General features: G+C 41.3%; 1 protein-coding gene and 1 long non-coding RNA gene across 2 annotated transcripts; one reads left to right on the plus strand and one right to left on the minus strand.

Annotated features, from left to right (window-relative positions):
- Nucleotides 1-45: 45 nt before the first annotated feature.
- On the minus strand, nucleotides 46-24,914 carry ly75 (lymphocyte antigen 75). Its single transcript, XM_053445607.1, has 35 exons — nucleotides 24,622-24,914; nucleotides 22,695-23,066; nucleotides 20,939-21,112; nucleotides 20,601-20,762; nucleotides 18,560-18,679; nucleotides 17,397-17,537; nucleotides 16,358-16,561; nucleotides 15,781-15,944; nucleotides 15,465-15,572; nucleotides 14,750-14,838; nucleotides 14,436-14,605; nucleotides 13,353-13,558; nucleotides 12,535-12,677; nucleotides 12,148-12,226; nucleotides 11,783-11,854; nucleotides 11,185-11,299; nucleotides 10,921-10,956; nucleotides 10,175-10,344; nucleotides 9,067-9,134; nucleotides 8,865-8,941; nucleotides 8,456-8,592; nucleotides 7,803-7,911; nucleotides 7,510-7,670; nucleotides 7,042-7,171; nucleotides 6,523-6,743; nucleotides 6,280-6,442; nucleotides 5,572-5,736; nucleotides 5,350-5,466; nucleotides 5,013-5,198; nucleotides 4,674-4,897; nucleotides 4,362-4,569; nucleotides 3,962-4,135; nucleotides 3,758-3,874; nucleotides 2,125-2,307; nucleotides 46-1,545 (listed from the first exon to the last, which is right to left on the minus strand). The coding sequence occupies exons 1-35, from the start codon at nucleotides 24,707-24,709 to the stop codon at nucleotides 1,370-1,372; spliced, it is 5,229 nt and encodes a 1,742-aa protein (XP_053301582.1). The 5' UTR covers nucleotides 24,710-24,914; the 3' UTR covers nucleotides 46-1,369.
- On the plus strand, nucleotides 20,523-22,834 carry LOC128460758 (uncharacterized). The gene is made up of 2 exons (XR_008342247.1): nucleotides 20,523-20,783; nucleotides 20,980-22,834. It is a non-coding gene; the product is annotated as an uncharacterized LOC128460758 (long non-coding RNA).
- Nucleotides 24,915-25,441: the final 527 nt, after the last annotated feature.

Genomic DNA, 25,441 nt, shown 5'->3' on the forward strand with positions numbered 1-25,441 from the left:
CAGGCTAAGATTCTGTGGCATAGTCAGCAGAGCCAGAATCAGAACAACATTTCAGGTGAATTAAGAACAATCCAGTGGCTTAGAAACACAAACGGTCTTTTGCAATTATGGCATTAAAAAGGCACAATCAGTGAGACGTGTTTCTGCTTATTTTAAAAGGCACAGACAGTTCTATTAAAATTGACCACAGTGCAGCATCTCAGGAATACCATGGAGTACCAGGTTCACTTCATGGAAAGAAAAAAAATCAGCGATTTCAAGAATAAAGTCATAATATTAAAAGTTGTAATATTATAAGAAGTTTTCATAATTTCACCCAGAAGAAAAGTTGGAAATTTAAGAATGTTAAGTCGTTATATTACCTAATTATTATTATAATATTACAAGAAAGTTAGTTATACATAAGGTTTCACAAATAACGCAATCTTTATCTTAAGATTCTAAAACACATCGACAGAAATTGAGTCTATTCTGAAGAAGGAACCACGGACTTGGAGGAAATTTGGCTTTTTTGTGGAGGAGGAAATGTTTAGCAGTTGTCGACTTTAAGGTAAATGTTTGTTACATCTGTGTGAAACAATAAGATTTGTTCTTGTTGCTTATTTCCTAAAATATGTCTTTATTCTTCTATTATAACTTTTTAGTTCTCATTAAATTACGACATCATTCTCAAAATCTCCAATTTTCTTTTCCAAATGGCCCAAATACTCCGTCACACAATCAAGATACTTTCTCAACGAATACAAATAAACGTCGAAAACAAAATTCCCAAACCTGAGTTTCTTTTGAGGCCGAACTTTGGAAGAGAACGAGGTCTGAGCATCACTGTGCGATTATTTAAAGGTGAAAATATATAAAACATTTAAAGTAGAAAAAACGTTACTTTCTGGTGAACTGTTGTATACCAAATAGTTTGTTTACTACAAAATAAATAACTGCTCAGTTCGGGGCCTCTCGTACATCAGTGCAGTTTAACCCTCTTCAGGCTGAGCGGGAGTGTAAGACAGGTTTAACTCTATTCGTTGCATATTTCTGTGAATCGTCTCAATCTTTTCGTACAGTCTAAAAAACAAAACAGCCTAAATTTATTGAAAACATCTCACTAGCGTCGCCGATCGTCCCCCAGCGCGGAGAATCAGCCGGAGTATTTACATTCAGCATCTAAAATATCCCAAATGAAGAAAACTGATATTCACAAACAATATTTACAGTTTCAAACAGAAATCTAGGAAGCGCAATAGCTCGAGCGGGAGAAAATAAATAAAAAACAATTTAAAAGGGAGGGGGGGGGGGGACACTGAATTTGCTCTTTCTTAAAAGTACTACAATAGACACCAGGCCGGCTCCTCTACTCCCTGAGGCCTTCAGCTCAGTCGGCGTCCGTTATAATACTGGTGCTGTCGAACTCGTCGAGCGTCCTCTCGTAGCGGACCGTGGAGGAGGAGAGAGATCTCCTCTTCTTGTAGACGATGAAGCCGATGACGGCGAGGAGGGCGAGGAGGATGATGATGAAGAAACCCAGCGCCACGGGAGCACCTCCAGAGCCTGAGCACACGGGAGCGAAGGTGAGTCAGTTCCCTGATCGAGATGTGACTGTTTCTGTGTCCTGAGTTTCCTCTGCTGATCCTTCATGTGTCACTGAGGCCAACCCAGCTGCCACAGAGGGCTCCTCACTAAGCTACTTACGATAGTTAATTTGATAGATAGTTGTGTTTGGATTAAATAAATACATACAGTGACGTATAAGTCAAAATAAATGAGTTTTATAGTGAGAAATCTCAGATCGTGCTGAAGATAACTTAAAACCTCTGTCACATTTTATCTCTGCTTCACTTTAATAGAATATAATTTGCACAGATTATGTCTTGAATCACTTTATTCACTTTAAAATTGTATATTTCTGTGAGGTTGAAATAAAATTTATTTAGTGTTGCACCGTCATTTACTCTGATCCACTAACATCTAAAGTTACCCCTTTGCAGAAATCTGTTTTATATAGATACATATAGATTTTTTTTAAGTGGAAGCTTCACCACCCCCTGAAAATGTGGGCGTGGTCTCAAACTTGTCATCTAAAGCAAATAAGCGTATTTTCCCAGAATGCCTTGCAGGTGTGATACTCACTGGCGTCGGTTTTGCAGACAACACGACTGTTGCTCGTCTGGCAGCTGACAAAGTTCCAGATCCCTTCATCCCCTGCCATCATGACGGCACAGTGGGGCGCCAGATTCTTCCCAGTATCCAAGGCCCCAGGCTTCCAGTTAGAATAAGCCAGAGAGGAGCCGTCCTGCCAGGAAGCAGGCTTACCTTGATGGGAAAAAGAAAAACAAGGAGTGATGGTGGGAAGGAGAAAGGAAGGAGGCCATCATCACTGTGGCGCAGCACAAACGTCACAAACAATGTGTTTCAGTGCGATAACGAGTGTTAATATCAGATTCAAACAAAACAAACAATCAAACAGTTGTGTTAAATAAAGGGATGTACAAATACATCACACCACCCAGAGGATGTGCAGCAGCATTAGAAAAATGTCAGGAGCTTTTTTGTGTTTCGGTCCATGTTTAGTTTTTCACTCTCCTCCAGCTCCTGTGGGAACGATGGGGCTCTTCACCTGCTACACATGATCCACAGCCAACCACAGGAGGAAGTCTCGGCCCGGATCAAACGTGGTTCAGTTTGTTTGCCGTGTGAAAACTCTTTTTTTTAAGATTGCAGGAAGTTGAGACGTCATTAAACAGAAGACGAAGAAAAAGAAGAGGAAGCTGGTGGCAGGACTGTTTACAGACAAGTTCATGTTTGGAAGATGAGGACGTTTGTTTGCTGAATTCAAATTAGTGTCGAGTGCAGTAAAACCATAATGATATCACAGTGACTCCATTCAAACAGAAAGGCATCAGACACACATCTATCTGCAAACCAATGTCAAGTAGAGACAGATGCAGTCTTAAGAAGTTCTTAAGAAAAGCTGGAAGGGATAAAATATTGACAAGACAACCCTCAAGAGATTCATAAAGAAAAAAGAGAAAGGGAAAGTAAAATCAGTAGCCTGGGGTGCAGTAGCTGAGGAAAAGAGAATATTCACAGATGAGATGGAGGAGGAGCCAAACACTTGAAACAACTAGCTGACCAGTTCCATGGCCTTGCTCCAGTTCAGTGCCGTGAACTGGCATTTGAATACGCAGAGAAAAACAATATCCCTGTTCCTGCCAATTGGACAGAGAAACAATGTGCAGGTAAGCTAGGGTTTGCAAGAGATCACATGAATCATAATAATCATAAATGTGCTTAATTTACCAATCCCCATGATTATAATATGACATTCTGATCATTTCCATTGCTAGAAAATATCCTGAATTAATAGGAAATGTGTAAATTTGACTGATTTATAATTTTAGCTCACCTAGAGGGGAGCATATCTAAAAAATATCCCACATTACCCCGCTCTCCCCTAACACGTTTGATTTAAGGATCCTGGTCACGGTCCTAAGTGACAGCCAATTGAATTTTATGTCATAATTCATAGGTTGACATTATTACTGTTTAGTATTTTATTTCTCCTTTTTTTTTTTTTTTTAACAGATAGGTCAACAACTTCAGAATTCAAAACTGCAATGCAACCAGCTCTCAGCCCAAACTTCATTGACAGGTATTCTACGTCGTTCTCTCTTTATGTAGAAAGTTTAACTTACTCCCAAGTTATGTTTCTTGTTCATTTTTGATATAATTTGTGAACTTCTGTCTTAATCACGAGGTTTACCTTGAGTGTCCATGTCCATACCGAGCCACACCCGGCCGGTGATCAGAGGGTCGTCGGTGAGGAACTTTGACACAAACTCGTTCTCTTCCTTGGTTTTAATGGTCAGCAGTTTAGCATCTGTCAGGAGAAAAGAAAAACAACTTGTTGAAAACCAGATGCTTCAGGTGAAAACTATTATTAAAACCTTTCATAGCTTTAACTCACCCATGCTCTGACAGATGCTGCTGGCCTTCTCCATGCTGTAGACGCTGTAGTTGTAGAAGCTCATGTCGAAGGCGTAGCAGTGATCGTGATGCTGAACCCAGTCCGACTTCCCTTTGGACGCGTCGTCGCTCTGAGGGCAGCGATTGGTCTCCGGCCCCCCCCGCACTCTGGCTCCTGGTTTAGAACAACACAGAAACAAGATGGATGACTGGCCCACTCACTGAAAAGAGAAGTGGTCACCTGTTTATTTATTTAAAGTTTAGTTATACTGAACGAGTCCAAATCGTGAACAGTCCTTGAGATATTATTAGATATCTCAAGGACTGTTCCTTGTTATTATTATTAGACGGATGAAAGAGCATCGATGGTGCTCTACATACACCACAGAGAGGTGTCTTACTCTGGGAGGAGGTGGAGATGTTGGTGGTGTAGCAGATGGCTCCATCTACCAGCGTATCGCAGCTGGTCTTCACCCAGGCGCCAGCAGGGGTCACAACAACACAGATGACCTCTTGTTTACTGGAGCTCGAGTTCTGGTTCGAGTCGGAGAGGGTGGCTTTGTAGTCGAACCCGGTTCCATCGGACCACTCATAGGTTGAGCCGGTCACCTGCGTGGAGAGAGAAGCTGTCATGTCAGCTCGTCTGCCCGGCAGCTTAAGAACATCTGAAAACTATGAGGAATTAAAGGGTTAAATTAAAGCTAAACTCTTACGTCCTGGCTCGACAGGCCGATCCAGAGCGGGAAGCCGTCCGTCTTGGCGATGAGCTTCACGTGTGCATTGTGCTGGATGTCGTGGACACTTGCCAGGTGGCCTCCTCGCTCACCACACTCCTCCAGGGCCTGGTACCAGGTTAACTTGCGGGTCACAACATTGTAAGTCAGGTTCCCGTAATGCCGGAGATCCACGGCTGATTTGTTGTACTCCTGTTTTGGTTCTTGGGAGGAGAGGATTTTAAAACATGCATGATCAATTTTAGGCATGAAATATTTCCTGTAATCATTATATGTTATATTATATGTTAATTATGACCGCAAATGCAATACACCAACCATTGTCCAGTTTGCAGGTCACTATGCTCCTTTGTTTGAACTCAGGGAAAAGGGTCTTGTGTTGGATGAAAAGCCAGTTGCCCTCAGGGGTGATTCCTGCAAAGAACGGTCCCTTTACAACTGGTCTGCCACTCAACCAGTTGGAGTATTGGACATTTGTGCCGTCATACCACTTCATCAGGTCATCTGCAGCGGAACAAAATCAATATTAATCCTGGCATAAGGACATACATCTCTGGTATTGAGCCAATAAGATGCAGAAGCTGATACCGGACAGATGAACTGAAAATATTTGTGTCTACAACAGAGATTTGTTGTCAGAGTAAAAGAAACAAACCGTTGTCGTCTTTAAACATGCCCAACCAAACGAACTGGACCAGGGATTGGAACGGTAGGAGCTGCTGCCTGATGAACTCATTCTCCTCTACATTTCGTATAGTGAGGATCTCTGCATCTGGATCGGAACCACAAACACAGCATCATTAGCAACTGTTACAACATCAGCCTGTTGTAAAAAAAAAAAAGTTTCACAAGCAACATAACGTAGAAAAATTCGTACTTAGGTTTTTGCAGGTTTCTTGAACCTGCCCCTGGTCGAACTGGTCCCACCGGGAGGAGACCAGCTGGAAGGAGTAGCAGTTGTTCTTGAAGGGGACCCAGTTTGGACCTTTAATCTTATGGGGGCACTTCACTGCAACATCCTCGGGTGTGATGATGGTCTCCTCTGTAATGAAGGCATAAATACGTTCACATATTCATTCAGATGCTTTCAAAATGGGAATGCTTGCCAACATGAACAAAAGAAGCAGGGAGAGAAAACCTGGAAAGCTACTTGACCCTCCGCCACTTTGAAGAGTTTTCAGTTTATATTTTTATAATTTTGGTTGACTTAATAAACAAGGCCAATTCAACCACCAGCCTGTGGACCAGATACGACACCAGAACCTTTCTATGGCCGACAAGACAGTCTGTAAGTCAGGCTGACGTGTGTGATATTATAAAACAAAAGGTTCATACTGGATTAGCCATGTTTTGAACTGGTCCCATTCGCCCTCAATTTTTGTCTTCACCCCCTGGGCATGCACGAGAGAGAGAAGAAGAAATACGCCTCTACAAACAGTATCTAGTCGTCATGTCAGATTCTCCCAATCATCTTTTTTAAAGTGAACATGATGTAAAGGAGCTTCCTGCAGTAACGCGTGAGACTGACGAATCAGGAAGTACACCAGGCGTTTCTGTTCATCTGTATTCTCCCTCTCCCACTCACTGTGTGCTTTGTGGCAGATGGCCCCTCCCAGCTCCTCCTCACACTCCGTGGCTTTCCAGAAGCCATCGGTGTCCAGGTAGACACACGAGCCACTGGTGACGTCCGACGACCAGCGATTGAACACTGTGTGGCTGTGGTCGGTCCAGCGGTAGTGGGTCCCATCCTGAAGCACAACATGAAAAGAGGTTTGAGAATCCTGTAGGAGCAGCGGATTGTTCAGCAGCCTCTCTATGGTACACTCACATCTTCGCTGAAGAGGCCGATCCACATGGGCGTGCGAGCCCGGCTCACGTGCACGGTGAGAGTGGACTGGAAGAGGGCGTCGGCCACACTTGCCAGGTCCATGTTCCGAGATCTGCACTGCTCCATGGCCTCGAACCAGGTGAGGTTTTTGACAATCAGCTGGACGGTGTGGTTACCGATGGTGAAGGGCTCTGTTTGGACTTGGGGCTCCTCGACTTTATCTGAAACGAGGAAGCCAACTGTTAAATGCAAAGTTTTTATCCGGGCAGCTGATGTATTTTATTGGAGCGGTCACAGTGGAGACGTTGACATTGCAAGCCGAGCACATTATGTGGAAGGCCACCAGCGCCATGACAGTTTGCCATTCATTATTTACAGGCATTTCCGGGGAAACCATTATCAGGCATCAAAGTCTACACTTAATAATCAAAATAAAGTTTATGACTGAGCTAACTTGATTTCAGTTATGGAGCAAGACCTTGATCATAAAGTTCTATTGAGTGTTGAATGGAGATTTACCTGCATAGTGTTGGCAAACGGCCACGTTCTGAAACTCTGAACACGGAGTATAATCCCAGGTGCCCAGCATGGCGGAGTTGGGATTATTGATCATATACACACACCAATCCAAACTGTCTGGATCCCAGTGCTAATAAAAAAAAAAATTTAAAAAAGAGGGAGAAAGAGAAATGTGGTCAAGCATTTTCATCTGTTCTTTTACTACGAGGGATCATTGTCCAGGTGTAATAATAATAAAGATCAGTCAGGGGCTGTGACACAGACCAGATCAAACAGAAGTCCTTTATTACACTAAGAGTTCGCCACCAGTTTAATGTTTCACTGGTATAACACAGTTGAACAGTCAAAAGGAAACTAAATTGAGGTTGGACTCAAGTGACATTAGTTAAGGCACTTCTGAAAATCTCCGGATGTGTTCAGTCAGTGGAGTTCTTCTTTGTTACAGAAATGCAGTTAAAGTGAACTCACAGTGATCTGCACCGCCTTGTGCATGCCCAGGAGCAGGGGGTTGAAGTTGAGGTAGTTGACTGGAGACGCATCCACCCACTCAGGGTCCTTAAACACGATTTTCAGACCAATCCAGATCCTTTCCCTATTTCTCAGGCCCGGCAACAGTGTGGTGATGAAATCTAAGAAAAACACATCCAATATAGTAAAATCATTTTTGTGGGGGTTGTCTGTGAAACTTTTATTTCTTATTAGAGCAGATGAAATAATAAAACTACAGAAAGACAGAGCTAGAAGCACGGCAGTCCTCTCACCTTGCTCCACCTGATCTGATATTGTGACCAGGGTTCCTCTCACCGACTGACATTCCTCGTTGGCATAACTGAATGACACAGGCTTCGTGCTGCTCATCAGGGTGTAGCACTGAAATCACAGAAATCAGCATTGATGCCTCTCAGGTTTCATGTTAATGTGTAATACTGTGCGCTATACTTAAAGCTGCCTCCACACATACACTGAACTCTGGACATGTTACTGACACTTTACCGAGTGGACGTTTGTGAGAACACAAATGTCAGAGGGAGCCCAGATGGACAGATGCAAAATTACAAAATTGTAAAATGTATCTCAGGATGAAAATGACTGTTTCAGGAGGCAGAGTTTGGACCTATTGCAGAGTCCATGTCTGGAGAAGGCTTGAATGATGTTAGCAATTTATCCTGAGCCTGTGTTAAATACCCTAGACAACACTACATTTTGGTTTTGAGTGTCTGTCTGAACAGACTTCATCGTCCCTCAGGCAGTAAATAAATAAAGAATTTCCAAAAGAAGCCACAGCTCTTAAGTTCTGCTGCGTATTTTTAAAAGCAATTCCAGCTAAATTATTCAACGGTTTCAAGAAAAAGGTCATAATAATGGGGGTGGATCTGTTGTGTGATGCGCGGTCTACACTCTCCAGGAATTCTACCTTGTTCCTGAAGGATTTAGAGTCATTTCCACAGGGCCAACCTCCAGGCTGAGGCTCCAGAGGCTTTATCTCCACTGAAGTGATGTTGTGTCTCTCACACACAAAGGACAATGGCTTTTGGCAACTCATTTCATTGTCTGAAAAAAAAAGAAAAGAATGTAATCGAGTTTATTACGAATCAAATCACCTTTTCTTTTTGCTCTCTGTGGGAATTAAATCAGATTACTACTTGCTCATTTAACTATTTTTTAATCTACCTTTTATGCTGCTTTGGAAAATTATTTTAAAACAGCAGCAAAAATGCCAGACATTCAATCTACTCACCTCTTTATTCATATAGATGTTGTTTTTTTTAAGAGAAAACATGCAAAATTGAAATCAAACACATTCACATGTGACATTCACTCACTGGGAAAGGTGACATCAGCACGCAAGGAGATGCATCTTCCCAGGAAAATGGAATGGTAAAAGAACATCTGGTTGAGCCTATAACACACAACATGCATCATTTCAGTCCCACATATTTATATAGAGGTAAGTGTCACGAATAACTGCTGGTTTATTTGTGTTTGTGCAACATTTACAGAGTGGGTGTGACTGTGTGGGCTTACTTCAAGGGGAATAGCCGCCCAGGCTCGGTCAAATTAAGCCACCAGTTCTGCTGAGGAGAACTTGATATCTGAAAACATAATCACCACATAATAAAAATCATATAAAACAGCTAGAGTCGTATCAATTAGAGTGCAAGAATACAAAATGGCCCAACAGCCCCCTTAAATTCAATCAAGCTGAATCAAACTGCACACACACACACAGATATAAATTCCCTAAATATGACAGATTTCTTTCTAAACCAAAATCCATAAATTATACCCTGGGAAAATGGTGAAAATATCAATATCCGTGGAAACATAAGGAAAATCATTGTTAAATGCTTTGTTTGATTGCCCTCGACCCACATTGGGAACTTTCCAGTGACTCACTATTGCACATTGATAAATGATCAGGACTCACAAGAGACCAAATAAAAACAGAAGAGTCGAAATTGATGCAAAAGAAGCTGAGATTTTTAGATAAGTTATAATGAACTGTAAGGAACATGTTAGTAACCCATTATAACAGTGATGATGGTATTTTTAGTGGTTAGCTTGGAGGTAGAGTTTACTTGATAGGGTGTATTATGTAATCTCTATTCTGCTGCTTGACTGCGCCCACTTGTTCGTGTTCATGAAAACACTGACAGACCAGAGGGTTGTGGAAAGAATGTTTTCAGTCAGAAGAATCAACAAATTAATGAAAGTAGCCGATGGCGAAAGAAAACAAATAAACAGGCCGAAACCATGAAGAGAGAAAAAGCAAGGAAGAGAAATTCCAATTTGTTCCAACTGCGACTGAAATCACATTGAGTCGTTGGTCTTTGCTCTCTGAAATAACATGTGCATTGTTCATTATATTGTATTATTATTTTTATTACTGTATTTTATTAACATTCCCTTTGTGTCAGTCAGTGTCTGTGTTTGGTTAACAGTGACCGGCAGGAACACACAAACAAACTTGCATTGTAGCTTATTTGACCCCTTTACACAAGATTTGACCGATTATATTAAAGTAACGTCTGCTTCTGTCTGACGTCAACATGTTTATCTGCCACTGTTACTGTAAACTGCACATGTGCTGTCCCAGTCATCACATGGCCACTAACATACTCCAGTCACTTACATTCTTCAGGTACTGGTGGATCTGAAAGGCGGCTTTGGAACTTCTTGGGTAAGCCAGTTTGCTGCCATTCGCGGCGCAGTAGAGACCCGCCTCCTCGAAGGTTAGCTTGGGCTCCTGAACGAACCAGAACTCTGCTCCATCGACGAAGATAGAGGTCTCATGGTGCCCCCCTGGAGGGCACAGCAAAGAGCACACATGTTACACCCAGTCACAGACATGCACGGAGAAAAGGATCCCACTACAGGGTTTCTGTACCGTGTTCCAAATCAAATAAAAAACCTTTAAAACCTTATTTTGTATAAATAATTCCTAGCACCAGAACAAATCAGTGGGATTGCTGAGCAGGGCTACAGTGACTGTTAATACACATGCATATAAAGTGTATAAGTGAGAAACTTGATAAATAGACTTACTAATTATACCATTAATAATGTATTTATTAAGATCAGCGTTTACTAAAATTGACATGAGTTGATTAGTGTGACAATTTCCATCTCTGCTCTTGAGCCCTTTATAAATTCAACTTCAATACATTTGAATAACTTTTAAGTTAATGTTTGAGGACACTGAATAAAATGCTTTAGACACTTTTCACAACATGCAGATACCCTATAATTGAAAATGTCTGACAGAAATCAAGGATCAAATCAATTCTGACCACTGACAGATGGAAAAATACTTTATAAACTCAGATTCAGAAGATAGGCAGACTATGAATATAGGTTCTGTAAAGATTCGGTCATTACCAGGATTGTACCAGTCCGGTTTCTTTAGAGTCTTTCCTGTGGGAGCATCAACAAAGAGTGAGTCAGAAGCAGACCATCAATTTCAGCAGGCAAACAACAAGCTAATATGGGATTCAGGCCCATAAGGGTTTTTAAATGTGAAAACATCACTTTATTTACTTCATGACTGTTTTGTATTAAACTATACAAATAGTTCAACTTCTGTATCGCCACAAAATGGAAGGAGACGTAAATAGTGGTTCCTACTTGTGTGTATAATCTTACCTCGTGGTATTTGGCAGACCCACTCCAGCATGGCATCACAGTGAAATGGTACGGCATAGAAAGGTATAGTATGGGCCATCGGCAGAAAAATGTGTTTCAAGGGGCTCCTCTTTGTCTAATGAGGACACAGATTGTAACACAAATGTTGTCAGAAAGATACACACTGGATCACAAGTCAGTCTTCGATTTCAATCACAACGTAACGAATTAAAACAAATCTTATCTGAAACTTTGAAATTGGACATACGTCTGTGTGATAAGAACAACTTAAAACGTCGAAACACATCTTTGAGAAAACTTAATTTCACTTTTTCGTGTAGTTCGTTTACCAACCAACACCACAGAGGAGTCGGGGTTAATGAGCTACACTTCAACCAGGCACTTTGGCTTCACTTTCAGGAAGCTGTCATGTTGTCCATCTTTAGATTCACTCTATGGTCTTGATTCACAGATCAAACTTCACAACATGGAAAACTATCTAACAACGAAGATAATTGTGGAAGCAAAGCTTGCATTAACATAAGCCATAAGTGACTTTAAATTAAATAGAGCAGGACAAACGTATATTCATAGTGTAGAATAAATATACTCAGTCCACCTTGAACGCAGTGCAGTCCCGACTGTATGAATCATCCTCATGGAACTGATCGTATAGAACCTCCCGAGATACCTGTGGCAGACACATTGAGTAAACAGAGAGCACACTCAGAGATCGTGATTATTCTATGCAAAGCAGATATGATGTGCTCAAGACAAATAATGTTCCTATTTCAGCTGTAGGCTTAGACACAAGGTAATAAGGGAAATAAAAGTCATGCACAGATCCATCTTTAAGAATAACTTTAAGAATTCACCGAATGATATTGACATTGCAAGATCCACAGTAAACTGTATGTCTTCTCGTGATTTGTTAGGCTGTGGTTCAGGCTTTATAATAATAACACACACTCTAAATTTACTCACAGGCCGGCCATCGCTCCACACCCAGGATCGATCGGATGGGTTTCTCCTGTTCAGGCCGACCCAGAACAAGCGATTATTACTGCAACGAGAACACCAGAGCAAACCACCAACACTCAGGATCAGAAAAAGATAATAATACTAAAAGAAACAGGTTGACATTGCATGCAATCAAGTTTCACCAAATGTCTCACACTCATAGATTTGAATTCTCCAAATATGTTGGATCCATGAATTACTCCCTGGTATCAGTAAAATCAGTAAAAAATGTCAAATGTCTTGCAATGTTAAAGAAAGTGACAACGAAAATCTGCTAAGGAATGAGTGTACCTCTGAAGGCCCAAGCAACAACGTCTAACAATAAGTTACACAATACACACGTGTGCACACCTGATGGTTTCTCTCATGATGCTGTGCAGGGCCCTCATCTCTGCATCATTGGTGAAACTGGGCAGGTTGGCTCCCAAGGCCTGACAGAACCTCTCGGCCTCCTCCCAGGAGCGTTTTCTGCTCAGCCGCTCCTCATGGAACACCTGACAAGAAAAACAACAGCAGCTACTAGCACAGCACCAGTGGAGCAGCAGTCACTGGAAAACCTGGTACAGAAAACCAGTCCAGACGCATTTGTATAGTGACAATCTGTAGTCATGAGAAAACAAAGGGGATCAGACAGATGACAGACAGTAATGTTTTTGTTTTGTTTGGGTGAATAGTGATTCATAATCTACCCTTCTGGGATTAATAAAAAAAAAAACACTACACTGATTTAGCAGTGTGATCCAAAAATAAAATCGAAACTGATAATTGTCCTTTTCATACAATGTATTCTTCCATGTCAAATCCTGAAGCCTACAGTTCCCACAATGCAACTTTGCTGCTAAGGGTTCAAGGTCCGGGGGGGGGGGGGGGGACTACACAAGTCTGATAAACAAAATGTTATCATCAGTCTTTAAGTCTTTGGTTCCAACTTACACCGACTAAAAGGACATCTCTTGAGGGTTACAACCAAAGTATCAGATTCACTTTTCTGCTTAAGCTATAGAACTGGGCAACATCTGGACATTTATTTTGATGTTGGTGTAAAAATCTGTGGAATTTCCTGCCTTTTACAATTTCTTAGAACATTTGCCAAACCAATATGGCTCCTAATGGTGGAAAGAGTCGACAGGACACTGACCCCAGACATTCAAAGACACAGCCACACACACCTTGTAGCAGTATTTCCTGTCTTCTCTGGACACCCATCCGGAGGGACAGCTGGCGTTGGGGTTCAGCTCTGGCTCGGCGGGGGGGAGTGGGACTGGACCGATGTCAATTCTACAAATGGTGCCGGCCTTTAAAATGGTGCAGTTCTTCGATTCCCACTTGCCCAGGGGGGGGGCAGTGGAAATCACAGCACAACGGCCTTGCTGATCTGAAATACACACGTAGGGGAACCACTGTAAATGTATAATAAAGTTTTTCTTAATCATATAGATTACATGAACTTTAACATAGATAAAAAAATCGAATGCTTTATATTTATATTATATTTGTACAAAAAGTGTTTAGGCGTGTTGTCTTGATATAAAAACTTATGACAAATAAACCTTAAACAAACTACAGAAAATCGTAACCAAATATTTTAAAGTAATTATGTTTTATGGTTTGAGTCTCGTGTTATATTAAACTGAATATCTGGATTTTGGACTTTTGATGACAACATCTTGGGCTTTGGGGAAATGGATTAGACATTTCTCAAAATCCCGGTTGAAGCCGGCGCCATCAGAAGATGGTAAATTGTGGCCATGAAGCGATGCACATGGTCAGCAACAATACCCAATTAGTCTGAGGCACACAAAAAAATATTGATCGGTATTGAGGAGCCAAAGAAGCATCCCACACATTATTATACTAACACCTCTATCCTGGACTCGATGCAGGGCGGGTCCAACCTCAGCTGAGACCCCGATGCATCGGACCAGGCGACATCTTTGCAATTTTATGTGTTCGCAACAGTTTTAATAGCTGAAATGAAATATTCAAGAACTGCAATACGGTAAGGCTTCTTCTTGATTAGCAAAACAACTGAGAAATAAGAGAGCTTACTCTATTTATATTACATATTAAAATTCGTGTGTCATGACATTTTTGATAAATTTGCTAATGCATTATATTAGTAAACCAGTCAATTTTAATCCTCCCACCGGACAGATACACAATATTCTGCAAGTAGAGGTTCAGAATGACACACAACACATTATATAACACTGCAGTAACTCATGGGTAGAAGCTGTGTGGGTTTTACAAACCTGGTTCAAACCAGCCCCAGTTGGTGTATGTTAACACACTTTGGGACCCGTCCTGGCTCAACCACTGGTATTCTCCAGTGTTCTTAATGTCCTGCAGGCCCATCCAGAAATAACGAGGTTCCTCACTGATGTGCTCTCTGAGAAGACTGTTGATAAAGGCCTGCTCGAATCTAGACACAAACATAATATAGCAGTGAACTTTTCTTGCCCAAAGAGCAGCTAAAATTGTGTTTCAAAACAAAGGTCTTCTTTCTGAAACGGCATAAAAAAAGGATTCACACGGGCAGCAGCTGATGAGTGTCAGGGACCCCTACCTGTTTCTTATGGTGATGTTACAGCGATCTTTGAAGGAGACTTGCTTGGTGTTCACTTTATAACAGGAGTAGCCATGTCGCCTCCAGCCCTGAGGGATTCACAGGACGATTTAAAAACACATTTACATTACAGGTAAATACTCACTTCAGGCATAGTCCTAGTTCTGATAAACATCCAGTCCTCTGCAATGCATTTGGATTGAGAATTGTCAGGAATCGGTTTTTCCCACCAACTATGTCAGATTAATTCTGGCACTAGCTGCCTACACAGCTACAGATAATATGGTGTATTATATATAAACAATGTATTTGTATTTAGCTTCTTTTTATTTTATCCTCTTACCTATATTTTGCATTTCTGTTTTATTGTTATTGTCTTTATATATATATGTGTTGGAATGACTGTAGCAAAATGCAATTTCCTGCAGGAATAAATACAGTATTTCTGATTCTATCATCTGCCTTTATCCCCTTAATGTTTCAAAATCTGACCAAATATCATCCGACCTCGACAGGAATCATCCTTCAAGGACACACTGATACGACGGCTTCATTCTCCGTCACAGTTTCATGATGATTCTTAACGTAGGCATGTAGGTCATGCACACGATGTTCATGTGTACAAGGATAGATATCCCTTCTAAATATACAGTTAATATGAATAGGCAAAAAGATAACATCTGACAGAAAGTTGGGTCATGTAGACAATACTTACATCTTCAGAGCGACATGCAGCCGGTGCCGCTGATTCCCCGACCTTTCCTTTTGTCTGACACAAAAAAGGTAGCCTGTCTGTACAGTTCCCAACCCGCCACCCGTGAGACTGTGGAGGACAGAGACAAGGGTTTGATTTTTTTTCCGGCCTCGTATTTAAACAAACTTGTTCAGAAGATCGCAAGAAGACAAATACACAGCCATAGCAGTACACACACACACACACACACACACACAATACAAAAAACAGGCTGATACAATACAGGTAGGGTTACAGCAGAATGCATCCCCTCACACCCACATCAACAAACACACACCTCTCCAGAGTAGAACACGCAGCTGGTGTCGTAAATGGGCTGGACTGGTTCATTTGGGCCCCAGAAGGTGAAGGTGGCCGGTGCCTGGTCAAACCACTTGAAGACCGTCGTTGGGTTCGTGTTGATACCGACTAGACCGATCCACACATCCAAGAACTTGCCATCTGACGGACCATTACAGAAACACGAGATCAAACATCTAGTGATGGATATGTTTTAAATCAAACAGTCGAGGCAGGGTCACATTCTGTAATCCACATTTCCACCTTTGTTAGTAGTGCAAGTAAAAAAACAATGTTATGAAATCCAGAAGTGACGACTGAAGTGAAAACGATTTCTATGCCAGAAATTCAGAAACATCAAAATATCCTGAGAGAAGGCAGATCGCATCAAACACAATTGTCTATAAGCTTCTCCTTAGGGTTCCTGAGACGTTCCTATCCCAGGATACGTACCCCTGGGTTTCAATCCCCAGCGACTCTTCTGCTAGCTCCCCCCCGATTTGTCCAAATTACAACTTTATGATTTAACCCCAAGAAACAATAAATTAAAAACTTGAGAAAAATAATATATTTACCAGAATGAAAATTTGTGCTGATCATCTCTTTGCTGTCAATGGAGTGGAGATTGGCCAGGAAGCCTTCTCCTCCTCCCTCGGTTTTGTTGCAGTGCTCCTGGGCGTCTTTAAAGGTTTGAGGCTCATCCTTCACCAACTTGTAACACCAGCCGTTCCACGGGACCCAGCCGACAGCACACACTGTTTCTTTATAGACAGGAGACTCTGTAGAGAGGGAGAAGGAAGGTAGTTTATCTCTACATCCCAAAATCCACAAGCTGTACGAAATAATATATCATTGGACCCTCTAGAATAGATAAACATGAAATAATGTTTTGTTTTTTTTTATTTTGTTTTTTTGGTCTTTTCTTTGAAGAAGAAGAGGAAGAAAAAAATAAATATATACACATTTATATATATATATACAAATTTTAGCCTCACTACTGGGAATCTGGGGCTGCGAAGGTCCTTTCACTTCATCTTTCAGCTGGTTCCAACCACTGGTTGGGTGTAATGTATGAACCTATGGGCCACACAATGTGTTGGATCTATGGATGGCAGTATTGATTATTACTTTGTTGGGGAATATCTCTATACTATATGGCAATCCATCCTAGAGAGTCTATAGGATGGATTGCCCTGAAATTTGTTGCAATTTGCTAATCAGCCTCCCCAATGGATAGATGTAATGCCACCATGAGGTTTGTTTCTTGTAATATCTCAACACAACAAACTCGAATTCCTCCTAACTACCATGTCAGCAGTGAGATTGAGATATATGACTGATACACAAAGCACTTGATATAGAAGCGCTGTGTAAATGTGTGTGTGTGTAAATAGATGAACGTCACCTGTAAAGGACTAGAAAAGTGCTACATAAATACTGTCCATTTACCATCTTTTCCATTCTTTTTATTGTATAAGTAAGTATTAGGAGGCAATCGTAAAACCATTTAACTCAAGGCACCACTGTCCTGAAGTACAACCTCTCTATTGAACCTATTAAAGTAAGATTCAGACGAGTTACTGACGCAGACGTCGAGGGCAGCAGCTAACCCACCTGTGGCTGCTGTGCTGGAGGCATTGATGCTCTTCTTGCAGACGTACGGCAGACGTTTGTTGCACTCGGCAGATTCAAAGTTCTGCTTGGAGTTCAGGACTCCACAGTCGGACTCTACCAGTGGGAGGGTGGATGGCATTCCTGTAAAACACATTCCCACGCACAATGACTAAAATGAAACCAGACAGGGATTGTGACAGCGGAGCGGAGGAGCTGTAGTATCAGTTCTGCTTATCAGGGGAGGAGAATTGTTTTATGCTGCAAAAGTGGTTAACCATAGTGCTGCAAGGTGCAACACTGACATGTGGCAAATTAGAGCATCCACAACGAGCTCGTATCAGTGGAAAGACAGATGGCTGCAGTAACCTTGATGTTCAAGCTGCAGTGAAAACAGCAAATATATTACAATAGCGAGAAGGCCTGTCATTCAGTACTTTGAAATGGGTTATTCAGCAATGCTAACAACCCTGATGCTACACTGTGTCCAATAAACCAGGCACAATGAGTTTCTTTAGCTTTCACACTGGCCTCATTGTTTCTCTGACTGACACCGAGTCGCAGTTTATAGAACGACAGCAGCAACAGCAGATCACAGCAGGATGCAGCTTTCGGAGAAGCAGCTCGTTTTTCAGGCAACTGAAACTGCTTCACTGTGGTTTAAGTTCAATTTTCATCAGGAAGTTATGTTTTATGTTTGTTCACTATTGGAGGGTTCCATTGAGATAAGGGAGAGAGAAAACACGCTGAAATAAAATCAAGCAAGATTTCAGCCTCGCAAACATGCGGGTGAGTTATGGAGTTTGTCTCCAGCACTTTCGACAACATGAGTTTGTTCTTATCTACTTACGAGCAAAAAGCTGAACTAGAGTATTTTCAGGTATCATAAAGAATTTGTGCCCTGTACAAAAGTTGGCACGTAAACTTATATAACAGAGTAATCAGTTTAAAAATAAAAAATGAATGAGCATCAGATATCTTAGTTCAAAACCACTTTAGCAAAGCACATTCTCACAATTTTATTAATACGATTTTTTTTATCAGCTGCTATTTGAATTTTCAGCCAAATTCTCTTTTAAAGTTAATAACATACTTGATCAAATATTTAAAAGTAACACAAGGGAAAGACCAAGGGGCAAAAAAAAAAAAGGTCTGAGCATCATTACCTTGTTCCCAGCGCAGGAAGGAGAGGGGGGAGCCATCCGACCACTGCCAGCCCTGAGACATGTCTAACTGGTGAAGGCCGATCCACATCCTCTCAGGCATTCTGCCAAGGCCATCGAATACTGCACGACATCACCACATGGAGGGAAAGACATTTAATCAAATGATAAGTCTATTGTAATATGACTCATCACGTTCACACAGAGCTGTTAGAACAATACAATCATACACAAACATGGGGGTTCACAACAAATTGGCGTATGAGAGAGAAAGGCAGACAGGGTAAAACATACAAGAGTAAAGGCCAAACTGTAAAGGGAGATTGTTCAGAATCGAAAGTGGTGCAACACAGGCCAAATCAAAATCTGTCCAGCATCTTTTACACAGAGATTCTGCCTCTGCTTGTGATTTTAGAAAGAATGCTGGCATTCTGGAAACAGAGGCGTGACGTGAGACACAACAAAACCAGTGTCTGTCTCGCCAATCCAGCTCTCTCCCCTTTACCCCCTTTTGGGGGAAACTCTGTGACTTTGACTGGTCATATCTCCCTTAATATAGAACACAGAGAAAATGGTAGCCATGCCGTTTTTTTAAACCTCTTTTCCAGCTCTATGATTATTTTAATATTTGCAATCACCAATATAAAACTGTATAACAGTATCACGAGCAATTATATCAGTAAAGTTGAATATGCAAAAATATATTTTAAATTGGTAATATGTTTTATGAAGTTAGCTTATAGGTTGCAGCAGTAGTATTGGAGGATACATCAGCTATCATCTTATCTTGCTCAAAAACTGTATTTATTTTATTGGCCTCTATCTACTATCAGTCGACCTCTAGTTCTTCCTCTTGTGATGGGATCTCTCAGGGTGGACATTAACACCAGGTCTGAACAGATCCATACAGAACAGCGAGGTGGAGTAAAGGTGCAACCTTTGCAACGTCTAAGACGAGGTACTGAGGGAAGTTTGTCAAAGGAAACACTTCTGATGTGTGTTTTTTCCCAAAGCAAGACAGTGGCCAGAGTGAACCAAATACAATGACGCAGCAACGGATATTTTGAATGCGAGCCATGTGACATCCTCAAGCAGGTTACCATAATAATCATTCATTCCAAAAACAAACTTTAAAACCGCAACCGGTGCTGCTGCTTCTTTTTAAATTCTTTTTAAATATCTCTAGTGCTCAAACTTGTCCAACTTGTTTTCAGTTGATGTCTACGTGATCATTTACGATGGGCATGACGACGGAAATAGCATGGCATGATGGAAAGAGAAACAGAAGAACAGGAAGAGAAAAAAACAAAATGTGTGTCAACATCAACACATCGAGAATTTGTTAGTAGTCGAGTGCAACCTTGTGTAATGGATCTGCAGTAACAAAATCCCGGACCTGATTTAGACTGAACGTCTGCAGATGGTTTGCAGAGCAACATATGAGGTATATGTGTTAATGAGGTAATGCTTTTGCTCAAATAGAGGGTTCCCTTTGTCATCCAAGCTAAAAAAAATAATAATCTCTTACCTTAAAAAAAAAAAGGTAATGATCAAATGGGAATTACTTTCTTTAAAACATTAAAGAAAGTAATTCCAAAAACATAATTTCTGCTGAATAAAACTTTAGGTTAGAAATGCATTTGTTAATCAATAGAAAAATTATCATATGTGAAATTGTTGAAATTTATAAAAACCATGAAAAACTGCTATTTTGTGTGGTGTGAATAAAACAAATATTGCTATTTCTGCTGCTTATCTTCCCATAGTTTGCGACAGGAAAGGGGCTTCCCACATGATTAAACTATTTCTCTAAAATAGCAATAAAAAACTCCTGCAACGTAATTATTATTGCAGTTTTATTGTCCTAATAAGGTAGGCCGGCCATAATGATAATGCATAATGCATGTGAGCATGATTTCAATATGTAACGAAGCTAATGACTTTAACTCCTTTTGCGTTTTTGATTTGTTGACTGGTTGTTGAGAGGAAGACGGATGAGGACAAGGAAGGAGGTGGAGGAGTGGTAGTATCGAGTCAATCTTACGGGTTTTGGAATTGAGATCATCGAGCCCCGTCAGGCTGAACAGATCCGCCCCCTGACTGCGACACGAAGCCAGAGCATCCTGCCAGGTCACAGCGGCACTGGTTACAAACTCGTAACAGAATTCCCCTTCTGGCCCGGCAAACAGAGTCTGACAACCCTCCTCTGTAAAGTCAGAGAGACAGAGTGAGTTTGAGTGTGTGTGTGTGTGTACGTGTGTGTGTATCTTCACAGAATTTATTAAAATAAGAATACTTTAAAAGAAAAATATGGCACATAATTCCTCAATATTAAATTCCAAAACAATTAAAACATGATTACTAAGATAAAGTGCAACGTGCCTGTTGTTAGACACTGGCCCTTTTTTCTGTCCTGGCCATAGTCGGGGGAGGTGGAGCACCAGGACAATCCAGGGGAATCTGCATCGGGGAGGCAGCCATGATGCCAACTGCCGTTGAATTTGAAGGGGAAGTCACAGGGATCACCAGCGGAGTTTCCGTTGATGGTGTGGACGACTGCACGGAGAGGAGAAGTGAGAAAGGAGCAGCCTCAGATTTCTGATAAAAGCATCTTTCCAAGGAAAAAACAAGTCTCACTACCGACACCAAGCATTTCAAGATGCTCAAACACACATCGAATAGTTAAGGCTCCAGAAATGAAAGCAAAACTATCTCAGACGAACAGAAAGGGTTTTTTAGGGGAATCATTTGTATACAAGTCGTCAATAACACACAAAGACAGATTAACTTGGCGGACATGTGCACTCTAGTGAGTGTCTTTCTAGTTCAATGTTTCACTTCTGCAGACGTTAATGAAGAACGATGACTCTACAGGCGTCTTGCGATAAACTTGTATCACACCCTAGAATGAGAGTGTAAAAGGAGAAATTAGACTGTATAATAAGGAAGTAGTGACAGAATTAAACTCATCTTGGTGCAGAATATAAATAAAATAAGTTTGTTGCGTCAAAACAGAAAGAGACACAAGAGAAATAAAATACCTTATTGTGGACAAACTCATTTGTTTTCAAATTTTAGATTTGCATCTTGATACCAGTCTAGGTCCTTTACATTTATTTAAGTATGCGTTATTTGAAGAAAGCATATAAAACATCACATAAATGAGTGTTAAAAACCTAGAATCCCTTCATATTGTGATCAAACAGTGGTGTTAACAGAAATCCTCTTTTCATATTTCAGCAAAATTCCAATTGAACTGACAAAGAGTTCAGATGAGAACGATTTGAAGAATAATAAGTCACACCTAATGCCACTGTACATCTTACAAATCATAAATTCAAAAGCCACACTTTCCTTGTCTATTCTTATATAGTTGACTGCAATATACAGAGAGCATAATGAATAATGCTAATAATTCAACATAGCTTTCAGGGTGCCATTTTACCCATGAAGTGAAAGTGAAAGTCAGCCTCATGCTCCACTGCACCACAGAGTCCTGCTGCATATCTCTGCTCTGCACCTGAGATCTCTGTGGAATTCCCCCAAATCTCCACAACACACACGATGCTGCCTCCCGGCATCACAGGGTAAATAGCTACTGACCAAACTAACTGACCACGATGGGAAGGGTTAGGATTCACCAGGACACTAGGATCGACACAGTTGGTGTGGGTAAACCTTTTAGGGAGCTAACAGTGCGTTAGATTGTGTCAACTCCTCCTGGTGTGCACTGGATTTTTGTATTGATTTTATATTTCTTATTGTAATTGATCCTGCACCAGCTGACACCCAGGAAAACGACTGCTGTGCACTTTAACTTCCTGGGCGACAGTAAGGCAGCTCAAAATGCACCTGAACCTGTTTGGTCATGTGACACAAAAGCCAACACTTGTATTTACAAGACTGTAACACAAAGGTGGAGTCAATGCGCATGAGATTCAGGAGGAAAATCCTCTGGTAAAATGTAATGTGTTCTAGTTTAATGTGTGAGTTTAACTTTCAATCCTCCACTGGTCATTTCCGTAAGCATGAGTCAGTCTTTAGAGCAACATAATGGTTTCCTCGAGCGTGGACTTTGTGCTGTGCTGGGATCAGTGTGTAAGCTTTTGTCTCTCAAGAGAAAGGAAACCACACTCACCACGGTACGGCCTCTGGCAGATGTCGTCCTGCGACCCTCCTCTCACCCAAGAATCATTCGTGTCCCGTTTGGGTGCAACTTGGCCGTCGATCACCGCCAGGCCCATCTGATAGACGGTGTACACAGCCCCGTCCAGACAGCGCCACCACAGCAGGAAGTTGGCGCCACAGTCAACCAGGGCTAACGTTTTTGTGTGTACCTGCAACGACAAGCAGGAGGACGAGGCCACGTGGAAGAGCCGGTGACCCGAACCCCACTTCCACATCTGGGACTCGCTGTCTGCATCGCAGGTGGCGAGGTTCAGCTCTGCTTTGGGCCCTGTGCCGAGGCACTTCCCTGTGCCGAGGTGCTGGATGCTGAAAGCATCCTCGTCTGGGATGAGGGGACATGCAGAAAACACACACATGTGACCTCAGCTTCACATCATAAGAAGAGTTAACAGTCTAACAAGATCACTGAGGTTACAAGATGCCTTTAGGTTGTGCGCACAAAACTCAAACAAAAAATTGCGATCAGATAAACACTTAAGAGCCCCACAGTTTTATCGGTTGGCTGACAAAAGTATTTTTTTGAAAAGATGTGCTTTGAGGTTTACATGTTATGTTAAAAAGATCAATATACAAAACAAATTCTGATAAGAAAAACAATACTGATCGTCTTCATATTTCCTGGACTTTCAATTCTTTCTTTAGGGCAAGAAACTGATCACAGAGCTGAAATGAAGTTAGCTGGATAAGAAACTCCTCATTCATCTCAGATCAATAAAGAGCACGAAAAGTAGATGGCTGCAGATTAACCCTCCAACCGAAGACAACTATAAACTGACGTCATTTTAGGAACCCCATTTGAACAATGCATAAAATTGCAAAAAATAGATTTATTACTCTGATTATGTATTCACATTGAAGTGTTTGTGAAACTGTTTATAACCCGCTATGATTCATGCATGTAAATGACCCTACACCTACTTTATAGGGCTCTTTGATCCCAGACGGAAACTGTGAGTGGAAGTGCTTCAATGTAAGACTTTGAAAGGGGTCATACTGGGGAAATAGATTCTATAAAATATAAATATATGTAACTGAAGAGTTTAGGGGTGGACAAATCAGGAAATATTTATGAAAGGTTACAGAAGAATAGGAAACTGTGAATGTTTCACTGATCATAAACAGCAGAGACATAATAATGTGTATGAGCTGGATCAGTAATCATCACAATATTATTTTCATCAATAGCAATATTCTAAAAGTCCAATGGATATATATATATATATATATACATACATATACATATATCAATATTATATTTTTTGAAAAAACAGTGAAGAGGGTTTGATAGTTTATTTTTTACCATTTTCTCTTATATTTGCTATTTAGTTGTATCTTGATCTGTGTTACTTTATTCACGTGTTTTCTGGTAAACCACTTTGTAACCTACTTTAGATAAGTGCTATAGAGATTAAGTTTCGTTATTGTTATTGTTATTATTATTGTTATTATTATTGAGCCATCTCGGATTTGATCACAACCTTCACGCAGGAGCAAAAATCCGCCTTAAAACTTAAAAGATAAATCATAAAGATATATTTATCGTGATATTTATCGACACTTGCTGATGAGAACATGTTTATTCTGACATGACACACACGCACCTCGCTGTGGAGGATGAAGAGAAGATGACAGAGTTCGATCTGTCGCAATAAGGTTTCATAATAAATCTAAATCACTGTGGGGGGGATGGTAACCAGTTAACCAAACCAACTAGTTAACTGGGTTTGTGTTTACCGACCCCTGTTGTTGTTTATCACCCCGGGCTGAGGCTGAGTGCGCGCGGGGACAGAAACGGCTTCGTCACGGCTGAATAAAAACATGGAGAAGGAGACAGAACCGAAAGCAGCGCGTCGCAGCTCGGAGCCGCGGATACTCACCGAGACCTTGGACGTTCGCCGGCGACCAAGTTCCCCAGAAAACAGTCAACAAACAAAGGCGAAGACAGGCTCCGGATAATGTCAGCATGGTCCCGGGCTCGCTCTTGTTTCCCCCTCGGACACACACAGGAGAAGCCGTCCAGCGAAAGAAGTCCCGCGACGTAACGAACCACCGAGGAGCGAGCAGTCGAACCGGGAGAGTTCAGGTAACCGAGCCGGTGGAAGAGCCCTCGAGCCCCGCTGTCAGCTGAGTGTCGTCCGCTGTCCCGCTCCCGCCTCGCCGTCAAGCTAACGGCTACACGGGCTACACGGCGGCACTTCCGGGTTTGACTTGGAAAATAAAGTCAGCGAGAAACCACTTCCGCTTTGAGGATTAATATTGTTTTTTGTCCATCAGTCAGATTGTTGTGAACACGCTATCTCAAGATTAGCTGGAGGGATTTTCTCCTACCTTGGTACGAACATTCATCTGCACTCAAAGATGGACTGATTACATTTGGTGGTGAAAGGGTCACAAAGGCCTCTGAAAAGATGTTTTACATTTACAAAGATAAAGACATTGTTTATGGTTGACTAATGCTTTGTATCAGGTGTCTCCCTCTAAGTCAGAATCTGTTTGTGTGTATTTTCTAACTATGACATTTTTCTCTCTGATTCAGGTACATGACATAAAATTGAAGACCTGTCTGAATGGTTTCCTGGTTTCCACTTTGATATATTTTATTTAAACTTCCTGGGACATCCCTGGGAATTCTGTAGGATTATGCCCTTTACAAGACCTCGGTAAGTTCTGTCAACTAAAGACATGGACTTTGTTGTT

The sequence above is a fragment of the Pleuronectes platessa genome, chromosome 1 (assembly GCF_947347685.1).
Source record: "Pleuronectes platessa chromosome 1, fPlePla1.1, whole genome shotgun sequence".
NCBI classification, from domain to species: domain Eukaryota; kingdom Metazoa; phylum Chordata; class Actinopteri; order Pleuronectiformes; family Pleuronectidae; genus Pleuronectes; species Pleuronectes platessa.

Bases quoted from the DNA above. Each gene is read 5' to 3' on its own strand.
- ly75 (XM_053445607.1), bottom strand. From the start codon at position 24,709: ATGCTGACATTATCCGGAGCCTGTCTTCGCCTTTGTTTGTTGACTGTT. The intron at 16,562-17,396 runs GTGGGTTAGCTG...CCCTCTCTACAG, and splicing joins CTCCAGCACAGCAGCCACAG to AGTCTCCTGTCTATAAAGAA. The intron at 5,199-5,349 runs GTTTGTTTCTTT...GTTCCGCTGCAG, and splicing joins CATGTTTAAAGACGACAACG to ATGACCTGATGAAGTGGTAT.